The sequence below is a fragment of the Balaenoptera acutorostrata genome, chromosome 16 (assembly GCF_949987535.1).
Source record: "Balaenoptera acutorostrata chromosome 16, mBalAcu1.1, whole genome shotgun sequence".
Classification (NCBI taxonomy): Eukaryota; Metazoa; Chordata; class Mammalia; order Artiodactyla; family Balaenopteridae; genus Balaenoptera; species Balaenoptera acutorostrata.
Window position 1 is genome coordinate 78,407,840 of NC_080079.1, and position 24,738 is coordinate 78,432,577.

General features: G+C 35.9%; 1 protein-coding gene across 7 annotated transcripts in view; it reads left to right on the plus strand.

Moving 5' to 3' along the window:
- RYR2 (ryanodine receptor 2) overlaps positions 1–24,738 on the plus strand; it is a 429,286-nt gene that overhangs the window by 293,743 nt on the left and 110,805 nt on the right. For 5 of the 7 annotated variants that reach the window (XM_057530902.1, XM_057530903.1, XM_057530904.1 and 2 more), the window contains 10 exons: positions 2,782–2,842; positions 4,092–4,330; positions 5,837–5,918; positions 10,048–10,178; positions 13,054–13,374; positions 14,968–15,208; positions 15,613–15,700; positions 16,870–16,962; positions 22,923–23,093; positions 24,204–24,263. In XM_057530902.1, coding sequence (XP_057386885.1) covers positions 2,782–2,842; positions 4,092–4,330; positions 5,837–5,918; positions 10,048–10,178; positions 13,054–13,374; positions 14,968–15,208; positions 15,613–15,700; positions 16,870–16,962; positions 22,923–23,093; positions 24,204–24,263 — 1,487 coding nt within the window. The remainder of the gene's footprint in view (positions 1–2,781; positions 2,843–4,091; positions 4,331–5,836; positions 5,919–10,047; positions 10,179–13,053; positions 13,375–14,967; positions 15,209–15,612; positions 15,701–16,869; positions 16,963–22,922; positions 23,094–24,203; positions 24,264–24,738) is intronic. The other 2 variants (XM_057530907.1, XM_057530908.1) reach the window with 2 other exon arrangements.

The window sequence follows — 24,738 nt, forward strand, 5'->3', positions numbered from 1 at the left end:
GGAGCTGCATCAGGGAACAAAGCAAACAAAAATCACACCTCATGAGCTTATACAAAAGGAAGTTTAAAGTACCCCGGACCTCCTTTTGGACAAAGGCATGGATAAGCTCAGTACAAAGTACAAACACTGATCATCTGTATGAAGAGACAGTGTAACTGTGAGTTTTAGGAAGAGAGTGAGGGACCAGCCTCTCTGATTTGGTGCTGAATTTGGTTGCATGAGATTCATACGCATCACTTTGTATCCCCTCTTCCTCCTGGGCCTTTCCTCCGTCATTTTCTGTGCTGCACCCTTCTTATCTTTTTTTTACCTCCAAACATTGGAGGCTCTGGGACCTTTATGCTTCTGTATTTATGTTCATGCTGGCTAATTTCACTCAGGCGCATGATTTAAAAAATTATCCATATGCTTATGAGGCCCAAGTTTACAGCTCTAACTCAGATCTCATCTCTGCACTCCAGGTTTTTGTATCAGTTGCCTACATCTCTACCTGAGATGAATTGGCCCATCCCACTTGACCTGTCGGAAGCAGAACGCCCAACCCTCCCCCCTCCCCTCCCCACACATTTTGCTCCTGCCTTGGGCTCTCCCCACGTGATTGAATCCTACCACTATTCACCCAACTGCTCACACAGTTGCTCACCCACATGATCGTGGAGTCATCCTTGTCTCCTTTCCCCGTCACCAACATGCAACCCATAAGCAAAACCTTAGCATACATTCTTTTTTCTTTATAAATAAATTATTTATTTAATTTATTTTTGGGTACGTTGGGTCTTCGTTGCTGCGCGTGGGCTTTCTCTAGTTGCGGCGAGTGGGGGCCACTCTTCGTTGCGGTGCGTGGGCTTCTCATTGCAGTGGCTTCTCGTTGGGGAGCACGGGCTCTAGCCGCCCGGGCTTCAGTTGTTGTGGCACATGGGCTCAGTAGTTGTGGCTCGCGGGCTCTGGAGCGCAGGCTCAGTAGTTGTGGCTCACAGGCTTAGTTGCTCCATGGCAAGTGAGATCCTCCCGGACCAGGGCTTGAACCCACGTCCCCTGCATTGGCAGGTGGATTCTTAACCACTGAAGCACAATCCAAAGTGCTTGCTCTGGTTGCAAGGCTCTAGAACCTGGTTCCCTCTTCTCCACCTTATATTCTCCTTCTTTCCCCTCAATTTGCCCACATCAGTCATCTTGACTTCCTTGCCTGGACCACCAGGTTCATTTTCTGCCCTGGAAACATGCTGTTTCCACTGCCTGGGCCCTTCTCCCAGTTATATGCATGGCTTGTTCCTTCACTTCATTCAAATATCTGCTCAGATGCCACCATCTTGGGGGAGGCTCTGGCGACCACTCAATGCTATTACTCTATCCTGTTGCTCTAATCCCTGTTCCCTGCTTTATGTATTTTTACTGTGGTCTGATATTAAGTTACATACTGATTTATTTTTTGCTTAATAGTTCATTTTCTGTGTCCCCCATTAAAATGCAAGTACCATGAGAACTCTATTTTGCTTATTATTGGAAGTTTAAGAGTGCCTGGTATTTAACATGTATTTATTGAGTGAATGAATAATTAGATGAGTAATACTTCTAAGGGCTATAGTATTGTAGAAGCCCTAGCACTACCACCAGTCAGTAGACAGGAGCATGACAAATTCTGCCCTTCTGCTGATTTTGTCTTCATTATTACCTGGAAGTTCTGAGATTCAAAGCACGAGATTAATGGAACATTTTCTGAAAGAATTCAAGAGTCTTAGCAATGAATACCTTATTTATTTTTTTCTTATTTGCGTCATCACTAAACTGGTATGCCCACATTCTAAGGCAGTTATTTCCATGTATATTTCATTTGTTCCTTTTAGGGTCCTTTTGTGTATAAAGAATATAACATGCTCAAATGTTTTAAAAACTCACATTCAATTAGGAGTTTTTAACCTAAGGACCAGGGAATGACTGTATATATTACAAACAGGAAAGTATGGAATGAGGAAGTGATGAGTGTCAGACTGTATTGTGAGTGGTCAAATCATTTTGTTACTTTGGATTCATATTTTCTTTTTTGTATCCTTATCACAAAGTAAAATATGTGTACTAATTATGTGATTCATATTTCTGTACTTTGTGATGAAATATGCCAATCAGAATGGCTGAGTTTCATCTTATTTTCAAGAAGGGTCACCCCCGTTTCAAATATCTCATGAGTAATGTTTAACTTATTCAGCCTCTGATGCTTTTTTGCATGATAGTTTGGTACTACGTTTTCACCAAAGACGAACAACATTCAGGCAAATTAGTTCATGTCAATGCAATTGAATTCAGGCAAATTAATTCATCTCAATGCAGTTGAATGCAATAAGAAAGCAGATGTACTTGGGGTAATTAAAAGGGAATTAAATTTATTAGACTTTTAGCCCACCTCATTTCACAAAGGATATCAGCTGACTTAAAAAGTTGGCATACAGTATGATTTAAAAATAAGGTGAGCTAGTATGGGGAGGAGGATATATTTGAAGAATCCAGTTAAAATTCTTTAGCCTGAGGCAGTGCTTTGAATGCTTCTTGAGTATGTCAGCTATTTGATGAGACATGCTTTATTGCTTTTCTACTTACATTCGCATAACCACTTTTAAGCAGAAAAACTGCATGATTTTAAACTTGATTATCAAAAAAATCTTTTGAATTGAGTTATCCTTACTGAGCTGTGCCCTTGACTAATTTTTGGAACACAAATATTAATAGAAAAGAAGAACATTGAGAAATTCTCAGGGCAATTTATGCAGCTTTTTGTTTCCTCTTTAGGAAATGATGCAACATCAATTGTCAACTGTCTTCATATTTTGGGTCAGACTTTGGATGCAAGGTAAATGGATACATTTTTATTTAAATCAATGAGTGTAATAATGATATACAGGAATAATAAGAAGAACCTAGTGTCTTTATTCTTTGGAATTGCAATAAAGACTTTAATGTAGGTGAAAAGAATATCTTTTGTAAATTAGTAATATAACGGCCTTTTATTGTTTTTATGATCATATATAGATTGTTATTTAAATTTTAAGTAATTTCTGTAGCAGCTAGGTATGTAATTGAGGGTTGAATTGGGACTGTATTATGTGAGGTAAAAATGATGAACTACAACTCTAGAGGTTTTATTAGCCTCAAGGCGTGGTGGCTGTTCTCCATATTTCTAATAACATTTAGCTTTATAGGAAATATGAAGGTTTTATTCTTATTTTATAGATGAGTAAAGTGAAGCTTAAGATTGCATAGTAAGTGTGGAAATATACCAGTTTCGAGGTCTGTGCACTTTCTACTCTGCACTACTATTAAAATGAGCAGAAATCCAAATACAAAACCAGTTTGGTTAGCATGATTGATTCAGCCTTTAAGCCATACATTTAATTTACTTATTATCCAGGATGCATCTAAATAAAAGTTTCTAAAAGTCTTCTACAGAGAATATGTGGTGATACTCTTGAATTATCCAGTTTTGTGTTTAAAAGTTTGAGGTGTTTTGTATAATAAATGAAGAAAGGAGATGCTACCATACACCTTCATTTTCTACAAGAAATGGCGGCTTTAGAATGTCACTTCTCTACAAAGTCCAGCCTTCAGAGCTTATTTAGAAAAGATTGATTGTTACCCTTAAGGTAAAAAAAAAAAAAAAAAAAAAATCCGTATCATTCGGTAACGTGGTTTAGCTGGCATTAAATGTTTCTTTCACACCCATAGCCTCAGAAAACATTCTAGTTTTGTTGGATTTGGGATGAACTAAACTGACTCAGGAGCTGGGTTTCTTAGTTATCAAGTAAATATTCTCAATATTTGAGACCACAGGTGGAAAACGTAAAGCGTTAGAACTGCTGTTTGCTCCGAGGTCCTAATTAAGTTGACTACAGAGGCATTTACGAAACGTTATGCATTTACAGAGAGCTATTGCTGTAACTTCAAGTATATAGGAAATAATTATTTGAAAGTGGATTTAAAAAATTGAGTTGACTGAGTGAATGTCGTCATGGACAAAAATAAACACGATGTAGAAGCATGTTTTATTTGGATTTCACGTGCTCCTCTCACAAGATATAAGCTGTCTCTTCTTTACTCCCTAGGACTGTGATGAAGACTGGCCTGGAAAGTGTTAAAAGTGCGCTCAGAGCTTTCCTGGACAATGCCGCAGAGGATCTGGAGAAGACGATGGAAAATCTTAAGCAGGGCCAGTTCACCCACACCCGAAACCAACCCAAAGGTGTTACTCAGATTATCAATTATACCACGGTGGCACTGTTGCCAATGCTGTCATCATTATTTGAGCATATTGGCCAGCATCAGTTCGGAGAAGATCTAATATGTATGTAAATCTATTACTTAGAGTTTCATTATCTACATAGTACAATCAGAAATCAGCCACATCATCGAGGTTATTCAAACACTGCTTATACATTAAAATGGGTTTTTTTGTTTTTTTGTTTTTTTTAAGAACACTTTAGGTTGACATTTGAGTTACAAAACCAAAACCATTCTTAATAGAGATAGATCTCTGAATCACATGGATTCACAGAAGGGACCAGTAAGGTACTGGTTATGGACAGTCAGGCCCACATTGTTGACATCCAAGTTCCAAATTTTACACCTTCTGTGGTGTCTCTTTCCATGGAAATTTTCTAATGCAGTTTCACCAAAGGACATGCAGCATTAAATGTTTTCAGATTATTTCTGAGTCGATGCAGATTGCTTCTGCAAGCTATCCTACCGATAAATTTGAAGACTGCTGAGACAAATTCTGTGTCTAAATAACTGACCTACTAGGGTGGCTCAAATATCTTTTGTTTATAGGTTTCAGTCTCTTTTCATAGGGGATTTCATCAGCCATTTCTGGCTGGAATTCTGTAGTTATTAAAAATATCCTCAGAATGCCCAAGGTTGCGTGGAAAAGGAACCACATGACCTAAGTTCCTGCTGTCCTGCCTGTATGAACATGAAAGATGATATGAGCCCTTGTCTGCCAGTCAAGTGGGTCTTGCTTGCAGACCCACCCACTCAGACTCTCAGCGTTATACGTCTCCCCGGTGAAGTACAGCTCTGTGTAAAAACCACCTGTGTTCATCAGTGAATGACATAACCACTAGTATCAGAACATTGACATTGACACTACTTGAACCAATGGGAGCATTACTTACAGCCCCGTGTGGACACAGAAACAAATATGGGGGATGAGGATGATTTCTCCATTCGTGTCATGGTGTGTCCTCTGGGAAATGGTAGCAGAGTTGGCATTAGAAATCCAAGGTTCTTAGTTTTCTTTGCCTGTTGAGCATGTATATTGGATCAGAGATCATCTAAGAGGTTTTACTTGATTTTCTAGCTTTAAAAACTACAAGAGTGACTTACTTATGCCTTGAATTTCAGGTCATTTCAGAAATAAATGATGCACCCCGTTCTCTAGCATTCTTATTCTTGTTCATTTGAGAGTTAAAATAAAAGGTATAGTCTTTATATACCTTTGGAACAGGAGTCAAAATGGACCTGTCCTCCCAGATATCCTTGTGCTTAGTTTTATTCTTGAAGAAATCCTTTATTCTTATACCTAAAGAAATTGTTCCTGATAATATTCTGTCTGTATAATCAGAGCACAATTCTTTAGGATGCTTTCAGCACCTTCAAGAAAAGAATTTTGTTTGAGAAAAGGGTCTTAAATTTCATTTTATGTGTGTGTGTTCTTGTATTGCTTTTTTTCAAATATTAAAATGTTAGTATGCCTTTAATATGGAATTTTGTTGTTAGCCTAAACTTTCTCAGGACAATGTATTGATAACAAGTGTTTTTTTTTTAAAAGTGAGATTCTCTTTTTCCTTAGTGGAAGATGTACAGGTATCATGTTATAGAATTCTGACTAGCTTGTATGCATTGGGAACCAGCAAGAGTATTTATGTGGAGAGGTAAGATTTTAAAAGTTTAACTCTGTATTAATAGTTTTTTCAAGTGTTATGATTATTTATTTCAAGGGTCTTCACTTTATAACTTTTTCCTTAGTTATAAACTAAACAATCAGATTGACATATTGAATTCCTTGGGAGTAATTAGACAATCTTTAAGCTAAATTTGAATTGATACAATAAAAGACAATGGCGAATTATGAACAAAAACTGTAAAGCCATAGGGGTAATGCCTATATTTAATATAAAGTTTAAACTTAGAGTGTTAATGAGTCTTACGAAGGAATCTGCTAGTACAGTTTCTAATTCTATATTGGAAATACAAAATAAGAATGAGTATAGGCAGTTATTAATTTTTTATTAATTATTAGTTATTAGTTATAGTTATTAATTTTTTCATGTTCTCAAGTTCAAGAGGAGAAGATTAGCAGAGTCAGATGTTGTGGACAGGTCAAGTAAGATAAGGTGTCCCCACTGAACTGAACAAGAGAGATCACATGGGCAACTTCTGTAAGATTTCTGTGGAAGAGAGAAGAGAAAGAGGGCTTTTTTAAACGTTAGAAGAAATAAAAAGACATTCTAATAGAAGACCAATAAATGAAATAAATAAGTCAAAGGATATTCTGAGACAAGAATATTGAATAGATGCAAATTCTCCCCAAATTAATCTTAATTATAAAGAATTTCAAGTAGAAATTTGTTTTTTGTTGAACTTGAAAAAAAATTTAAAAGTTCATTTGAAAGAATCAATGCATGAGACTAGCCAATAAAATTTTGAGAGAGAAAATTAGAGTAATAAGGGCATTCACGTGGCCTACCAAACATTAAAACTTAAGCAACAGTAATTAAAATAAGGTGACAATTACAAAGAGATAGGAAAGTAGATCAATGGAAAAAGATAATTGAGTTTACTCTGAATATTTTTAAAGTTTTACCTGCATTTTAAGTTAAACTATCAATAGTTTCATATGATTTTTATGGCTATAAAATATTTTATCCTAAGGAAGTATTATAATTTATTGAAATGTTCCTTTATTTTTGACATGTAGGCTCTTTTCTCTTTTTCACTTACATAAATAATGCTAGATCTATGTTCATAGTTTTCTGTGTATATTTATTTTATTTCCTTTATCAGAATTTGGAGATCTAGGTTAAAGAGTATGCATGTATTAAGGGTTTGTGATACACATTTTACTATCTTTAAAAAAAAATAATTCAATTCGTACTTTAAAGTTTTACAAGAGAATTCTCATTTCCTCACATTTCTCATTTCTGATTATTATCCTTTTTTACTATTTATAAATTTATTAGTTGAAATTGAGATCCTATTTTTATTTTCAAATGCATTTTCCTCATTACCAGTTACTAGCTCTTTGTGTGTGTGTGTTTACCTTACCGTTTGTACTTATTTTATAAATTGCCTTTTCTTATTTTTTGTCCATTTTTCTATTAATGTATTATCTTACTGATGAGTAATAACCATTGTATTTATTAACTATTAACATCTTGCCTGTTATTTCTCCTGCTTTTATGACTTTTAGCATGTTTTTACCTTTATAGTGCTTATATACAAATCATTATGTGCAGATAGTTTTTTATGACATGAGAATTTTGGATTTTTATATAATCAGATCTAGCAATTATACTATATGTGTTTCACCCCCTTAGTTTTATGATTTTAAGAAGTTTATACTATACCCTTAATAGCTAGAAATTCAAATATTTATTCTCCTAGGTTTTTCATGCTTTCAGTTGTTTAGATTTACTTTGTAATCCTTTTGTTCATTCAGTAAATATTGATCAAATGTCAGGTTCTGGGATACAACAGTGAACAAATAGATCCCTGCTCTCAGAGAGCTTGTATCAAGGGAGAGAAACAAAACAAGGAAACTGATGAACGTAATAGGGGCAAGTTATTGTGTGTGAGTTGGCACACAATACAGAGAATCACACGGGGTAATCAGGAATGCATCTTTGAGAACACGGCTTTTTAGACTGAGAACTTTCTCTACGTAACAGGAAACAGGTAGAAGATAAGTCAGGTGTAAATGGGTCTGTGTGTAATAGCCTTTATTGTCTCAGTGAAGTCTGACTTGAGTCTTCAGCCAGATGACAGTTGAAGAAACAAGTGTGAGAAGCTTGAGGGAGGCATAGAATGTCTGAAATGATTGTCTCTGGAGTATGAAGGGATTTACTGGAAATGAGCCTGTTTCCTGTTTCTCTTTGGTGTTATGTAGAATTCAAATTCAATTTTTTTAATCGTTCACCATGTCTCTAATATAATGATTTATTAAATATTTCTCTTATTTACTGATTTAAAACAAACTCTTCATCATATACTAAGTATATTTGCTAGGTTATATTTCTAGAATTTCTATTCTGTTCTAAATTATTTGATTTTTAAATGATTAGAGCAATACCATCTAGCCTGAATTGTTAGTATTTTCTAATACATTTTAATATCTGGTAGTCCAAATTCTCTCATACCTCAGCAGTTACTGTTACAGTTGTTACTACTCTTGCCTGGGTATTTTTCTTGATAGAATTTGGGATCTTTCTGTTAGATTCTTTAAAAAGATATATATTTTTTCAGTTAACTTTGCAATTATAAAGTGAGTTTGGGAGAATATAAAAATAAAAATTTGAAGGTGAGTAAAAGGTATTTTGAAAGAAATGACACTATACTAAAAAGAAAAGTAGCTATTTTAATACAACTCATCTAAAAGAAAAATTGCTGTTTCCAGAATAGCAACAGAAATGATCAGAGTTGATCTGAGAGTTACTAACTGAATTTATATCTTAAAGTGAACTATTAAATAATTCAGATGAATTATTAATGAAATAAAAGGACTAGCCCAGTCAGATGTCTGGAAATAGATTACCTACTTTGTTTGGGGTCATACATGAAACATTTTAGGCTAGTAAATTCTTAAATAACGTATTTCTCATTCTTTTAAAACATTTATTGAACCCATATTGTGTGCCAGAAATTTTGCAATTCTGTATCCCTGTTTTTAGGTAAGGAAAGAAAAACTTGAAAAGAGTAAGTAATTTTCCTATGGTGAGTGACACAGTGTTAGGACTAAGATCTGGACTTGGGTCTGTCTGAATCAAAGCCCGTGCTCTTTGTAATTTCTTGATGTCCTAAATTATCTTTAGTAATGAAATGTGATGAAATGTTTGAATTGAACTTTATCTTATTCAGTGTCGTTCTATGAAGGGATATTTTCTCCTAGCTGAATATATATCTAGTCATTTTTAATTAAAATATTAGATAATCAGACAGTGTTAATTTTAAGTATGATTTTTTTTAGTGAGAAATTTATAACTGTCTAAGAGAATTATGTAATCTTAATTTGATCCATTTTATTGACTTTTAAATAAATTAAATAAATTTAAATAAATTCAAAGTTATTTAAGGAGTTCATAATTTGCTGAAATAATTCTCACACTATTCTATATTTAATAAACACTCAACATGCCAGTAAAGCCTTGGATGAAGTAGGTAACTGAGGGAGAGAGAATTTATATCAGTGGCAAGGGAAGCCTTGAATAAATTCATCAGTCTGATTCCCTTCCTTCCCTTGAAAATGATAAATTAATTTTAAGTGTTATCAATAGTTTTTAGCATCTAATATGTCCTTATATTTCATAGCTACCCTGAGATTACTTACACATGGTAAATTTTCAGAAAGTTTTATTTGTGTATTGTATTAGTACTTGATTTTTAAATTTTTATCAAAATCCATTTATTCACGTGGCAAGAATTGTTCCTTAGGTCATCATGTTAAAAGAAAGAAAAAAGAAAGAAAGAAAGTGAAATGTCCAAACTTATGAGGGAATTTACAGGGCTTGGGTTTTTTTTTTTCTTGTTGTTGTTATTTTTGTCTGTACTGTTTTTAACTTCTTTTTAGCTGACAGATAATTTAGGTGTGTTTTTTTTTAATGGCAGGGAATTTGCTGTTGAAAGCACATGATGTTTTGCAATATAGAAATTGGATTTGAGGGTTAGTTTTTATCAGTAGCAGTAGCACTATGATTGTCCTTTTAGGTTGACCTTTCCAATTTTAATATAACTTCTTCAGTTTTTCACTTAGAAGACTTAAAAAATATAAGCGTTTTCCACTTATAGGCAACGTTCTGCATTAGGAGAGTGTCTGGCTGCCTTTGCTGGTGCCTTTCCTGTAGCATTTTTGGAAACTCATCTCGACAAACACAATATTTACTCCATCTACAATACTAAGTCTTCTCGAGAGAGAGCAGGTAACACAGAAGCATGTGCACTACTTGATATTTGAAGCTAAAACTTAATGACATTTGTTGTGTTTTCTGACCGTGATTTTTTAATGGGCTATTTTAATTTATTAGCTCCATGTTATTTGTTCTTAGGTGTTATTATTTGGAATTTTTTGGAATGCTGTATACTATTTCCATAGTGTTTCTGAAAGAAAATTAGTTTAATTTCTTCTAAGTCAATGAGCCACAGACAAATTAACCCTCCTAATAATAAGACAGAATAATCAGCAGATATGGAAAAATAGGTCAATCTGATTTCTGATTCAGTTATCTCTTATAGGTAGTCAGTAAGTGTATGGTATTCTTATTTGTTACAGTTATAGATTTGTACCTTTCATTTCTCTTGGTTCACCAGGTATGTCTATCTTATTGGAACAGTTTTATTCCATGTGATGTTTTTCTAATAGTTTGGTCCTCTAAGTCTGAGAAAGTATATTTTATTTTAATCATTTTCCAAAAGCCCTCAAGAGTTTCCCCAACTTGAACAAGAATTATTAGCTGTTCACAAATGCATACCTCTCTGTTGATGAGATCATTTCTCTGTGTAATTCATGTCTATATGGGAGCTACTGGTTACACTGATTTTATAGTGAATTTTTCAAGTAAAGAACCTTTTAAAAGCTTGAATAATCATTATTTAATTTGCCTAATTTATGATTCTAATTTCATATCACAGAATAAGTTAAAGAAAAATATGTTGAATGTAACTTAGCAATATTTTTCTATATAAGTTGTACAATATATTTGTAAACAGTAAAACACAGTTGAGTTTGGATTGTTAACTGTCTGTATAAGCATGTCTTATTAAGTTATCTTATTAAGGATTTTTGATTCATTAATATTTTGTAATGAATCAAGAATGAAGCAGATTGTTATTTTGTTACAGATAAGGAAATACACAGAGCAGATAATTTCCCTGCTTATTTTCTATAACACGTCATTTGCATAACAAAGGAAAGGAATTGCATTTAATGATTCTCCTTCATTCATTTTTTTAGTCAAGTCATTCAACAAATGATCATTGGTAGATGGAGAAGATGGTATATACAAAGATAAATAAGATTTGATTTTCTTCTTCAGGGAGTTTTTAGTTGCAGTAGAGGGAGACAGACTGGTGAATGTATGTGATAGAATTCAGAATAAAGAACACTGGGGACACAGAAAAGCAGTTTGAGCTGAGAGCACCTGGGAAGACTTAGCAGAGTTTGTACAGATGAGCCTTGAAATTAGGAACACTGCAACTCTGGTACGTTAGGGGAAACTTCAAGTACTTTGAGGTAGCAGTAGCTTTCAGGGAAGAAAGAGAAAAGATGAGACAAGAATGGAAAGCCAAGAAGAGGCGAGGTAGGCTTCCTGTGTCAGGTAAGGAGTGGGGACCGTACCAGTGCAAAAAGGATCCTTTTATTGGCTTTGAAAAGGGGAGTAACATGAGTAGCTTTGCATTTTAGAACTCCATCATGGCAGAAATAAGGAAGACGGATGAGTGTGTGTCACCAGTTAGAAAATGATTGTGGTAATGCAGAAGAAATCTAATTGGGCAAGACCCCTTGGATGGAGTCTATAGTGAAGAGGTTATGAGAAATCCTAGAGGTAGAATCATCTCCTGTAGGAGATGAAGGAGCATCAGAGGCTAGAATTCTCCCAGGTTTCTAGCCTGGGTGACTCATTAGATAATGTTGTCCTCACAAGATAGTGGTGCAGGCTCAAGAGGTAGATTGGAGAGGAAAGGTCAAGTTTAAATTTAGACCCATTGTATTTTAGTTGCTGCTTTTGATACATTTCCTTATGAGACACACACAAAAAAACTTTAGGGAATATGGCTTTGAGAGTTATTCTCTTATAGCAGAAGCCCATAGGAATGGCCAGAATTGCCTAGGCAAACATATAAGCTGAAAAAGAGAAGTGAGTTCAAGATAAATCCCTAAAGAAAACCCATACTTAAAAGTTCAGCAAGGGGAAAAGAGTTAGCAAAAGGAGACTGACAAAATTCAGAAGAGAGTCAAGAAAAACTGAATGCATTGAAGTTAAGGAAAAGGGGGATTTTAGGAAAAGGAAATTTGGTCAGTGATGTGAAACGCCCTTGAAACACTTAGTAAGATAAGGATTGTAAAAGAATAAATTCGTTCAGTGGTGAAATGCAGAATCCTTCATTTCTGTGGCTAGGAGAGCACCTGGAAAGGTAAACAGTCTAGGAGAGAGCTGAGCATGTGTATAGGTTTGCTGGGGAAGAGGCAGTAGAGAAGGAGCTGAAAATACAGTCCTGAGCAAGGCGGCTGCTGGAGGGTAGACAACGTCAGAACACAGGCGAACCATCAGTAGGGACCTCAGAACTCCTGCTGAAAAGGGGAACAGACGTGAATGTGAGACCAGACACAGAAATCCTGTCCAGATGAGAGCAGGCAGTTGGAAGAAGAGACATCTGATATTCCTGTTTGTTCTGAAGTAGAAGGATCGGTCATTTGCTGATCTTCAGGTGGTTGGGTAGGGACTCAGGGGAAAAAGAAAGTTTGAAATAGCTGCCATGGGAAAAGGGAGAGGCACAGGGAAACAGGGAACTTTTATTCAATATCCTCTGATAAACCATAATGGAAAAGAATATAAAAAATGAATGTCTGTATGTGTATAACTGAGTCACTTTGCTGTACAGCAGAGAGTGGCACAACATTGTAAATCAACTACATTTCAGTTCTAAAAAAAAAAAAAAAAAAAAAAAGAAAGGAATCCAGCTGAAGGCATGCCAGGTCTGGCTGAGTTTTGAAGCCCAGTGTGAAATGGTTGCTTGTGTCTGTTTCGGGTCACTTCTTTCACTGAATACATGTCATTTGTACCTGTGCTTCTCTAGCTCTTAATTTGCCAACTAATGTCGAAGATGTTTGTCCAAATATACCATCTTTGGAGAAACTCATGGAAGAAATTGTGGACTTAGCTGAGTCCGGTATTCGCTACACACAAATGCCACATGTGATGGAAGTTATCCTGCCCATGCTGTGTAGCTACATGTCTCGTTGGTGGGAGCACGGACCCGAGAATAATCCAGGAAGGGCTGAGATGTGCTGCACGGCTCTGAACTCAGAGCACATGAACACGCTGCTGGGAAATATCCTGAAAATCATATATAATAACTTGGGAATTGATGAGGGAGCCTGGATGAAAAGGTTAGCAGGTAAGATTGGGAAGGAATGTGCCACTTCCATTTGTTTTATTTCCAAAAAGATTTGAAATACAGAAGACTAAAATTTTTCTGTCTCAATCTTTGTGAATATTTGCTCTGTGCTCAAAAAATATTCTGGATTATTTCTGTCATGCTGTTCTAAAAAAAAAAAAAGTAGATTTAATCAGACATTGGGTAACTTTCCATATAGTTACTACTTTTAAGTGAGTAAACATTTTCTAGATTTGACTAATCTCACTAAGATTAATCAGTGAACACAGCAGTAAAAATTAATGATTCTGCAGACAGAGACAAAAATAAAACTGGATTTTGAAGCCACCCAGGTTCAGTCATCTCTCTTAGCAGGAATGGGGGAGGATAATCAAAAGATACAAATATTTACATTTAAGCTTCTCTATCATTGCACTATATATATTGAGTAATTGGAAGCAATTTGAATGCCCAGCCACTAGAGTATGGTTAAATAGGTTGTGCACATCCATATACCAGAATATTATGCTTTTTTCCAAACATGAAGATTTCAACAATATTTTATGATGTGGAAAATATTCAGAATATCATGGAGGGTTAAAAGAAGAGCTTTAAAAATTTGAATTCAGAAGTTTACATATGATATAACTTATTGGTAAAATTTCCAGAAAGAATACACCAATGTCTTACTAATTTGGGTAGGGTAATTATGGTTGATTTCTAACGTTTCCCTTTTATACACTTCCCCAGTGTATGTATGTTACTCTTAGGGAGAAAAAAATTCCTTTTAAAATGGCCTAAAAAACAAACTTATGGTTACCAAAGGAGAAAGGTGAGGGGGAGGGATTAATGTACATACACTACTATATATAAAATAGGTAATCAACAAGGACCTACTCTATAGCACAGGGAACTCTGCTCAATATTTTGTAATAACCTATATGGGAAAAGAATCTGAGAAAGAACGGATATATGTTTATATATAACTGAATCACTTTGCAGTCTACCTGAAACTAACACAGCATTGTAAATCAACTATACTCTGATATAAAGTAAAAATTAGATTTAAAAAATGGCCTAATCAAGTTTAGAACTGTTGCTAACAGCTACAACTATTATTAAATAAAAGAACAGTAGTATATGTAATCTAACTCTTCCACTGGGACAAGGATGGGGACGGTTATAATGAGATGGTGTAGTAGTTAAGTAGGTAGTGGTCTCATATAAGTATTCAGTGGTGTGTATCTCTTCTAAAACAAGGGCCGGGGGACCTTTTCCATTTGGGGACTTTTCTTCTTTGTGTGAAAATAATTGATTTCCAAAGTGAATGAATGTCTTTTTTAAAGTTCTAAATTAGCTGCCAATTTCTTTCTTTCTTTCTTTTTTGACAACAAGGAAGCACATCAGTTTCAATTCAGTAATCATTTTTGAACAGCAGCTATGTAATTAGGTTTGGGACTAGAAAAAGGACTGAGGCATGGGCTGAATTCTAAAGGAAGTCATGTGCTGGAGGAGAGCGAGGCTTAATCATGCTGTACGATTGTAATGACCGTCTCATCCTCATTTTAATGAATGTTTATGCAGAGCGGAATACTAATGTCTGTCTTCAAACAGTATTTTCCCAGCCTATTATAAATAAAGTGAAACCTCAGCTCTTGAAAACTCATTTCTTGCCATTAATGGAGAAACTCAAGAAAAAGGCAGCGATGGTGGTATCAGAGGAAGACCATCTGAAATCCGAGGTCAGGGGGGATATGTCCGAGGCTGAACTTCTCATTCTAGACGAGTTCACCACGCTGGCCAGAGATCTCTATGCCTTCTACCCGCTCTTGATTAGATTTGTGGATTATAACAGGTAGAATGTTCAAAAGTGATTTAATTTCTCTAATTCCCTCGTAACCTTACTGCGTTCGTATGTCCCAGTGGAATTGCTTCATTCACTACTTAGCAATGAGTGTGTTCACAATGATGACGTTATCAGATGTGAATTTCACCAAACATCTTAAAATTACAATTGGAAGTCCCATTGTGGAGCAGTCTGCCTTGCGGGTGTAAAAGCTAGCACTTTGACAGTTAACAGTGTTTAAATTATTTTAAATGTTACGGCTGTACACTGAAGCCATTTATGACCTCTGTGGGCAAGCATGCTCGCCCTCAGTTTACTTGGTTTCACATTTAACTTTAGGAGGGTGATTTTTTTTTTTTTTAATTAACTTCAAGGAGTAACTGAGACACCACTTTATTTATTATGTGATCTAGGGCAAAGTGGCTAAAAGAGCCTAACCCAGAAGCAGAAGATCTTTTCCGCATGGTTGCCGAGGTGTTTATCTACTGGTCAAAATCCCACGTAAGTAGGAAAATACTGGCAGTGCTTACTCTCTGGAATATGTTAAGGACTTTCAAATTTTAATCAATTTTCCGATCCCCTTAGTAAATACCTGTCAGAGTGTTTCTCAGGGTCATCTCCTTAGTATCACTTAACTGGTCAGGAGAGAGACTAGGTTTCCCTGGGGAGTTTGATGCAATCTAAGCCTTCTTTTGAGTTTTATAATTTATCTTCAAATCATCACAGAGATTTTTAATTGTGCTGAGTATTTATCATAATCAGTAGGTTTTTAGATGAATGCTTAGTGTTAGTTTCAAGAATAAGAAAAAGAATCTGAATATGTGCTTTTGAATCTCATGGATATATTTAAAACACAAATCTGTTAATACATGTTATATACGTTCTAACCCAAATTTTTGAAGGTGAAACTATGTGAGCAGTTATAATATTATTAATAGTAAAATTAGAATGTTAATATGAGCTGAATGAAAATTGAGTCCTAGTCTATTTACTGTCCTTCATACAAAATCTTTTATTACTCATCTATTAACATATTTAGATGCTTACTATGAAATTATTTTGTTTGGGTTATGCTCCTTTAAAAAAGAAACATGTATAATTAGATTGTTAACCTCTCTTTTAAAACTCTGTGATTATTTCTGCTTTTATTCTGTATTTGCTTTCACTACTACCACTGCTTAAACACTTGACTTTGCCAGTGTTTTTATGTTCCTAAATTAAAAGTGAATAAAATAATTTTAAGGTATATGAAAAAGTAGATAAAATATCTGACAGAATGGAAAGTTGTGTTATAGTTGTGCATGCCCTTAGGAAATCTGTGTTTATCCCAAAAGGCAGTATATGCTTTCCACCAGGTAAGCATATACCTGGTGCTTGGTGTTTGAGTATTCATTCTACCCCTTGGTAGGTGTGTGACTTGGTTACTTAAATTTTCTGAACCTTAGTATTCCCATCTTTGAAACATACATATTTCTATCTAGTTCCCAGAATTGTTGCCCCCAGCCAAGCACCCTCATTGGATATTCAACAACTATTTGTTTCCTTTCTTTGTAAGTCTTGTATATCAAATTACTGCTTATCTTTGTAGAAACTTTGGGTTCCTTTGTAACCTCTATTACATGAACTACTTATCTGTGGTTTTAATTGAATCTTCCTTTGGGACTTCTCAGAATTTCAAAAGAGAAGAGCAGAACTTCGTGGTACAGAATGAAATCAACAATATGTCTTTCCTCATTACGGACACCAAGTCAAAGATGTCCAAGGTATTACTATAATCTGTTTTACTTTCTAGAAAATGTCTGAATATCATGTTCATTAGTTGAATTGGTTGATATTTTTTAGATCTTTTGAAGGTTTGTAACTGGAATTTGATGGATTTGATAATATGTTTACTGATTAAACACCCATACACACACAGTTTTAAGGGTACCTGGGACTTATTGTAATCAGGTGTGGCAAGACATGTAGACATGGAAATGACTCTCAGGGGGGAAGAAGATTTTACTCACAGTTCCCTGGAAACAGAAGGCACAGCGTATAGTGAGGACACATGGGGAAGCACCAGGGTCAGCCGTGAGGCGGAGGGAGCAAGGAGAAGATGTGGACAAGAGCCTTTATTATGGTTTCTGTGGAAAGGAGCAGGTGAGGTAGGGTAAGCAGGTTTAGTATTGGCTAGCTTGAATCATTTCAGTGGGCTCTGGGGTATAGGGACTGTCCCTAGCTGTCTGGTACCCGGCCCTGGGTGATGAGGGCAGGTGGATTGAGATTCAGGTAAAGGAGATGATTGGAAGACAAGGACTCTGAATTGATTGGTTTGTATATGAAAGGCGTGCTTGCAGGCAAGTAATTTTCTGTCTCTAGGAATTGACTAACCCTGGGAGGGGCACTCAAAGATCAGCAGGGCCCACGATGTCAAAGCATCAGAATAAAAAGACATGCTTAATATACACACACACTCACAAAATTGCCAATCAGTATAATATACATATAATTAGTCAATAATATGTATTCATCAGAGGAAACGTATGTACATTTATGTGTGTCAAATAAATACACCGCAAAATAATTAGCTGCATTGTTTAAGAACCACATGGATGAATTCTAAGTTCTCACATATGAAATGGAAATTTTTGTTTTCTCCATCACTCATGTTGGGGACTGGAGGACCTTTCAAAACACTGAAAAATATGTGCCTTTATCTTTTGAATTACCACTAAATAAGAAAATGAATGTATTAGATGGGGTAACACACAAAACATGCTACCAAGTGGCCAGAGATGCAAAATAGTGTGGCACTGTGCCCACGGAAATCAGTCTCGACCAACTCAATAAATTATGGGAAGAGAGATGAACCCCAAGAGTCCATCTGACTTGTTTCATTGGCGACCACCAGGATAATAAAATAGCATCACCCTTTACTCTAGTCTTATTCAGAGTTGTAAATGCCATGTATTTGATACTATTACACATGAACTCAAAGCTAATGCTGGCTGAAGCTTTGCATGACTAGAACAGCTGTCCAACTACCACAGGCTATTACTCTGTGCGTCTGTGCTGTTGAAACACTCATAAAAGATGATAAATTTTCTTTCCTCTGGGCAGACAGTAAGCCTAAAGAGTGAGGAACTGCTGCTTCAGAAGATGCTATACTAAGAGTATATGTTTCACAGGGATGTTCTGAACTGAAAACTGTTAGTGAATTACCCTGCTTTGTCAGTGTGTTGTCAATTTAGGCCAGTGTGAACAAAGGCATAGAGAGAGGACATAAGAGGTCAGTGTTCTCTTTTGGAGGATGACAGTGACTCCAGTGTATTATCAAACTCAAGATAAATTAAAGGTCTTCAGAGCAGAGGTCTGCACACGTCTATACAGACATCCTCTTCCCTGTTTTCCATCATTCTAGTCCCATGATTCTCCAAGCATACACTCAAAGCATTGTACATCCTGTAACCTACACTGAGGCATCTACAACCATTGACATTTACTCCTATTTTCAGGAAAAAATCAAAAGTAATGGATAGGAGCATCTCAAATTTAATGTCCCCCCCCCAAATTTTGTTAACCCTTTTAGTCTTTTTACCTCGTGACTGCTAACACTCTGAGACGAGACGGATCACAAATAACAGTAATATTGATGAAAAATTTAGAAATCAGCGACTATGCCTTGCTTCTTTGCTTTAGAAATTTTTTTTTTGCCTGCATATGTACTTGACATTTTATATTGTGTAAGTACTATAAACTTTTTTCCTAGAAAAAATGTTTCTAGTTCAAACAATGGAGTCAAATATACTAACATGTTACATATATTGTTTTACTAAAGTAATCATGATGTGCATGTGTCAACATTTGGACAGATTTGAGAGTCACTGGTTGGTCATAGCAGTGTCATAACTGCAGTTTTTATCAGTATCACTGAGGTTCTCAGCTGACCACGGATGGCAAGAAGGATTCAGAAGTGGAAGGTAGTCAGGGCATGAGTAAGTTCTGTCCCAAAAAGCTGTATCATTTGGGTCTGGTGTCAAGAATGGATACCAGTAGGGTGGCCAGAGGTCTTACATCTGAAACTGAAATGAACAGAGAGGTGTTCCCTCCTGAAACGCTGAGAGCAGAGAGATGCAGAAAGCTTCAGGGATTTCTGTGACGAGACCTTAAACCATCTGTCTAAGGCGTCACAGCAGCCGATAGAGCCACCCTCCCAGAGTCCTGCGGGAAAAACGAACTCCTTTTGGCCAGAGATTGAGACCAAATGCAAACACCAACCAAAGGACACATTGTCACACTTTAATCTTCAGCCAGTCACTCGAGCAGGGATAATCACTATTTGTATGGCATGCCATTTCCCAAATTAGAAGAGTATATAAGTTGGCCAGCAGACCAATTTGGAATAGGAAATCTGGGATAGAGAAGCTCATTTTGACTTAAAGCAAAATATATGTAGCCCGGAGAGAGGCCAGTGCATGTATAATTGGCCATGATACTCTGGGAGTTCTATTTTTCTTATTTTTTGAGGAACCTCCATGAAGTTCCACAGTGGTTGAACCAGTTGGCATTCCCACCAGCAGTGCACAAGGGTTCCCTTTCCTCCACATTCTCACCAAAACTTGTAATCTCTTGTCTTTTTGATGAATAGGCTCACTTTTATCCTTCATATATCTAAATTTTCATAAATCATTTATGATTTTATGTCCATTTTTTGGGAGGGGGGTTGTGGGCCATTTTCTTATAGGAATATTAGAAAATTCTTCCCTTTTTCTTGGTCCTCTATTAAATTTTAGGTTATTTTAGGTGAAATTGTTGGAGCTGTATTTGTGGTGCGTGCATGTGTCTGTGTGTGTGAGAGACAGACAGACACACACACACACATACAGACACACACACATACAGAAGAGAGAGGTCATTTATCCGACTCTCCTCCTTAAATATGCTGTTGACAGAAATAATAAACCATCTGTAATAGGAATAGAAAAGAGTTTTATTTGAGCCAAACTGAGGACTATAAGCCGGGAGACACAGATTCAAGAAGCAGTTGAATTATGTTCCGCCGTACTACCAAATGGGGGAGACTTACAAAGGCAAACACTGCAAAATTACATAAGTTATTTGTCAAAAATTATGACTGGACCTGGCAAGAAGTAAGTGTGCTTGTTAAGTAAGGATTGTTCGGGGTCCGAAATAGTTGCATAGTTACCAAGGAGATCTTGAGACTACAACGCTGCAGCTGGCAGCTGCTAGCAGATGTTGTTTTGAGAATGGCTGGTGGTGTCCTTGAGACTGGTACAGTTCAGAAAATTCAAGTTCTCTGTGATGCAGGATCGTGTCTCAGACCACATTCACAGTGGCCACTGAGCTCCATTTTGGATGTCTGAACCACAGTTACTCTATTTTAATTTTTTAAATGCATTTGTTTCTTCAGTGGTTAAAGCAGATGCACAATGCATGTTTGATGGGTCACAAAACAGGCTGTTCTAATTAGTGTAAAATTTAAGTTAAATCATGTGTAAGCCAGAATGACTTTCCCAGACCTCAATATGTGAAAATTTCTTCCATCAGTGCCTACATATTGACCATGTTGTTGTGTATTCATATCTGATTCAAATGTTAGGATTGAAAATGAACTATGCAAATTCGGTAGTTTTAGCAGTTCTGTTCAAATTATTGAACAGTTCCTATGAGTAAGGCACAGTGCTTGGTTCTGCATACACAAAAAGGAACAAAATAGGTTTGGCCACTTCCCTAATGGAGCTCCATAGTCTGGGGAGGAAATTGGCACTGAACAAGGAAAAACCAGCCCTTATAGATGTACATGAGGATATTTGATTGCTCGTATATTTAATTTCTTCATACCAACAGTGGACTATATCACGCATAAAAGTTCAAAGATTTATTGACTGTTCTTTTCAGTTTACAGATTTCCTATGGTATAGAAAGCAAGATGATATTTTGAGCAAAAGTAGGAATTAATTTATCTAGTACTTCTCAAAACTGGGCAGTGTAGAGTTGCCTTCAGTGTTGATTTAAATTATTTTTATTATAAGGTTGCTTAAATATTTATAAATATCAAGCCAGGTATAAGCTCCTTCTACTTTTACAACAGCAAAACCAAAAGACCTTTACAAGTCAAAATCAAAGAAAACTTCAGCACCAGTAAAATTTAGACTTTAATGTATTGAGTAATATTGTTTTGCAAAAACTAAATTACCAGTATTGGGTAGAAATATGTTTGCATAATTTATATCAATTTCCTTAATTTTTAGGATGGTGGTTCCTCATTTGGGTAATTATTTTTATCAGTGTGGTTAGGTTTCCTTTCAGCAAAGAGCTCATGTAAAACCACTGATTCATTATTTTTATGGGTTAATCAATTTAATAGTACAAATAATTATTCACTGTGCTTTTTCTACTAAACTTACTGAGAGTACTCTCTTACAAATTGGTACAGATAAAAGCGGGATCCACACAATAAGTACATCTCTTTGCAAAGTGAATATGATTCTTATTACTGTGGTTCAGATATTGTAGGTTTGATATATCAATATATACTATATACATAATAATATAATACATTATATAATATATATTATATTATTAACGTATCAACTACCATTACCATATGATTTCAGATGTTTCAGTACTTTCACTTTGCAAAAAACTTCTTTCATTATCATGCTGTGATATATTTTGCCTTCTTTTGGGGAAAGCAAATCATTTGTATATTAAATGATCTTCTGAATTTCTCAGCCCAAAACTGTTACAATATATCATTATCATAAAACTATCTTCAATGTTTGATTTATTACTACAAAGAAATTTAACATGCATGAAGAAGTGGATATGGGACAGCTATTTTCATTTTAACATTAGAACATGTCCTCTTAATAGAAAGAAGAACACTTACTACCCAGTGAAAATTAGACTCTGTCATTGGAGGTGACCCTGGCACAAGCATAGTTTTCCACAAAATCACTAGAGAACCCTGAAGTATCATGGCTGTTCTCAGTTGTAAACAGGTTATCCAGAGATGATCCTGAATATTTATGTAACACTGATTAGTATATTACATCTACATTAAGGCCCTGGGGAGACGAGTGTTCAGCCTGTATAAAAGGCAAATATATGAGAGTTTTATATATGCCGTGTGTGTGTGTGTGTGTGTGTGTTGTAAAGCAAGCATTTGTCAAAGCAAAAACCATTTATTCTTAATCTTTTTTTTTCCTGTTAACCACCAAAAATCATAAAACATACAATATCTGAAATTACCATGGATTTTTCATGCATCCATATGCCTCTCTAAAATTACAATGTGCATTTTCCTTCTAAAATTATATAGAGGGAATTCCCTGGCAGTCCAGTGGTTAGGACTCGGCGCTTCCACTGCCGGGGGCCCGGGTTCAATCCCTGGTCAGGAAACATGATGTGGCCAGATAAACAACAGCAACAAAAAGAAACAGAAAAATAAATAAACCTTTTTTCTTTAAAAAAAAAAAAAAAAGATTATATAGAAATGCCCACCAGTAAATTCTAGTGATTTGGGAATCTGAGAGTAGGACTTAAAATCAGCAAGAGATGCTGAGAAGAAAGAGAAAGGGCATCCTCAATAGGATTCCTAAACAGTAGGGACCAGCGGGAAACGAGGAAGGTGAAACTACAGGCAAGTTAGAAAAGGCTCATAGTCCTATGAGACAAGAAGTCATTGCAGATTCCAACACTTACCTTTGTTCTGTAGGCAGCTGTTTCTGATCAGGAAAGGAAGAAAATGAAGCGCAAAGGAGACCGGTATTCCATGCAGACCTCTCTTATCGTGGCAGCTCTGAAGCGATTACTGCCCATTGGCTTGAACATCTGTGCCCCTGGGGACCAGGAGCTCATTGCTCTGGCCAAAAATCGATTTAGTCTGGTAAGGCTCCTGTTCCTACCAGCGGGAATGATCATGCAACCTCCAGATGCTCATGTGTTTGGATTCCTTCGTCTCACTGCTCTATGTCAATATTTCATTTGCATTGAATGCTTTATTAAGCAATTTTTCTGCACAGGCCCTAGGACTCAGACACGAAGACTGCCTAACATTTTTTTTGGAGGCTGTTTTTATTTCTAAATTACGTTAATCACCCCCAGGGCATATTCAGAAACCAAATAGAAAAGATGGCAACAAGTCACTGGTAGTGGAAAAAAATGGATTTCATATGAACTCCTATATCAAATTTGTGATGAGAGGTATCTGCAGATTTATGAAGGGTGATTTTGAATGTTAGATGCATAATGTATTGTGCTGATTGTCGCTAGGTACGAATTTGACTTTTGAATCAGCAGCTTTTCTCCTTTGTGAGCATCAAGATTGAAGTTCTCAAGATTTCTTGATGGTCTCTGGTTTTCCTCTTCATGGTTACACAGAGAGGATGCAAGTTTTCAAAAATATACATTGGGGTTGCTGTCTTTTATTCATGTAAATTGGAGGACATGTTCTCCCTCCCATGTTCCCACACTGACGCACCTCTCTGCATATCCAGAGTTTGAGACCCTACCATGAGCAAATTGAAGGGAGATTGTAGGAAACAGAGATGCAGACCCATTGGCTTTTGTCTAATATTTGCTTCTCAGGATATGCTCCTTATTATTACTGGATCCTTGGGGATGTTATTGGGTGCTAAAATGACTTCATGGAGATTTCAGAGAATGCTGGAGACATACTTCTGTTTGAACCCAAGGGAACATGCTTCTGCCCTACTTCTTGTGAACTGGAAATTCAGTTGTCTTGAGTCTAGGGCACTTTCACTGGAGTTAAATTAGGTGGTTGTCTTGTTCCAAGTCACAGCAATATCAAAAAAATTATCTGAGCGATAAGCCCCAGATATTAATTATCTGAGCGATTTAATACATTTGTTGCATGTATTAAATCCTATAAAGACGTTTGTTCAAACATATACTATTTCAAGAGGTTTATTTCTAATGACTTGTGACAGTCGATGCATTATAAGACTTCATTTAGGTAACATTTATTTCTTGACAGAAAGACACTGAGGATGAAGTTCGAGATATAATCCGCAGTAATATTCACTTACAAGGCAAGGTAAGCCCAATATTATTAGAAAGCACACTTAGCACCTATAAACTAGTTAATCTCTCTTTAGAAGAGTACTACAAATAATGTTACTTTAACAAGTAAGGTAGTGAAAATATATCATCTTAATCAGTCATTATCCTGCTTGCAAATCCTTTTGTATTAAGGACTCTCAAGATAACAAATGATGTATTTTTAAAGTAGATCATCGGAGATTGTCAAACTTTGAAAAAAGATGTCGCCAGTTGAAATAAAGGTTGGGAATTTCCTTCATATAGCTGAGTTGGAGGACCTTTGGGACATGGAGACGGGTGTCTATGAAAATTTGATATTTTACACCTAGTACTCAGGAATTAAATAAGTGTATTTGAGTCATTAGTACATACGAGATAGCAAGAATTAATGTAATAGCAAAGCCAGTGTACATTTAGAAGAGAATCATGAATAGAAACCAAGATAAGACATACTTTCTAATGGTGGGTAA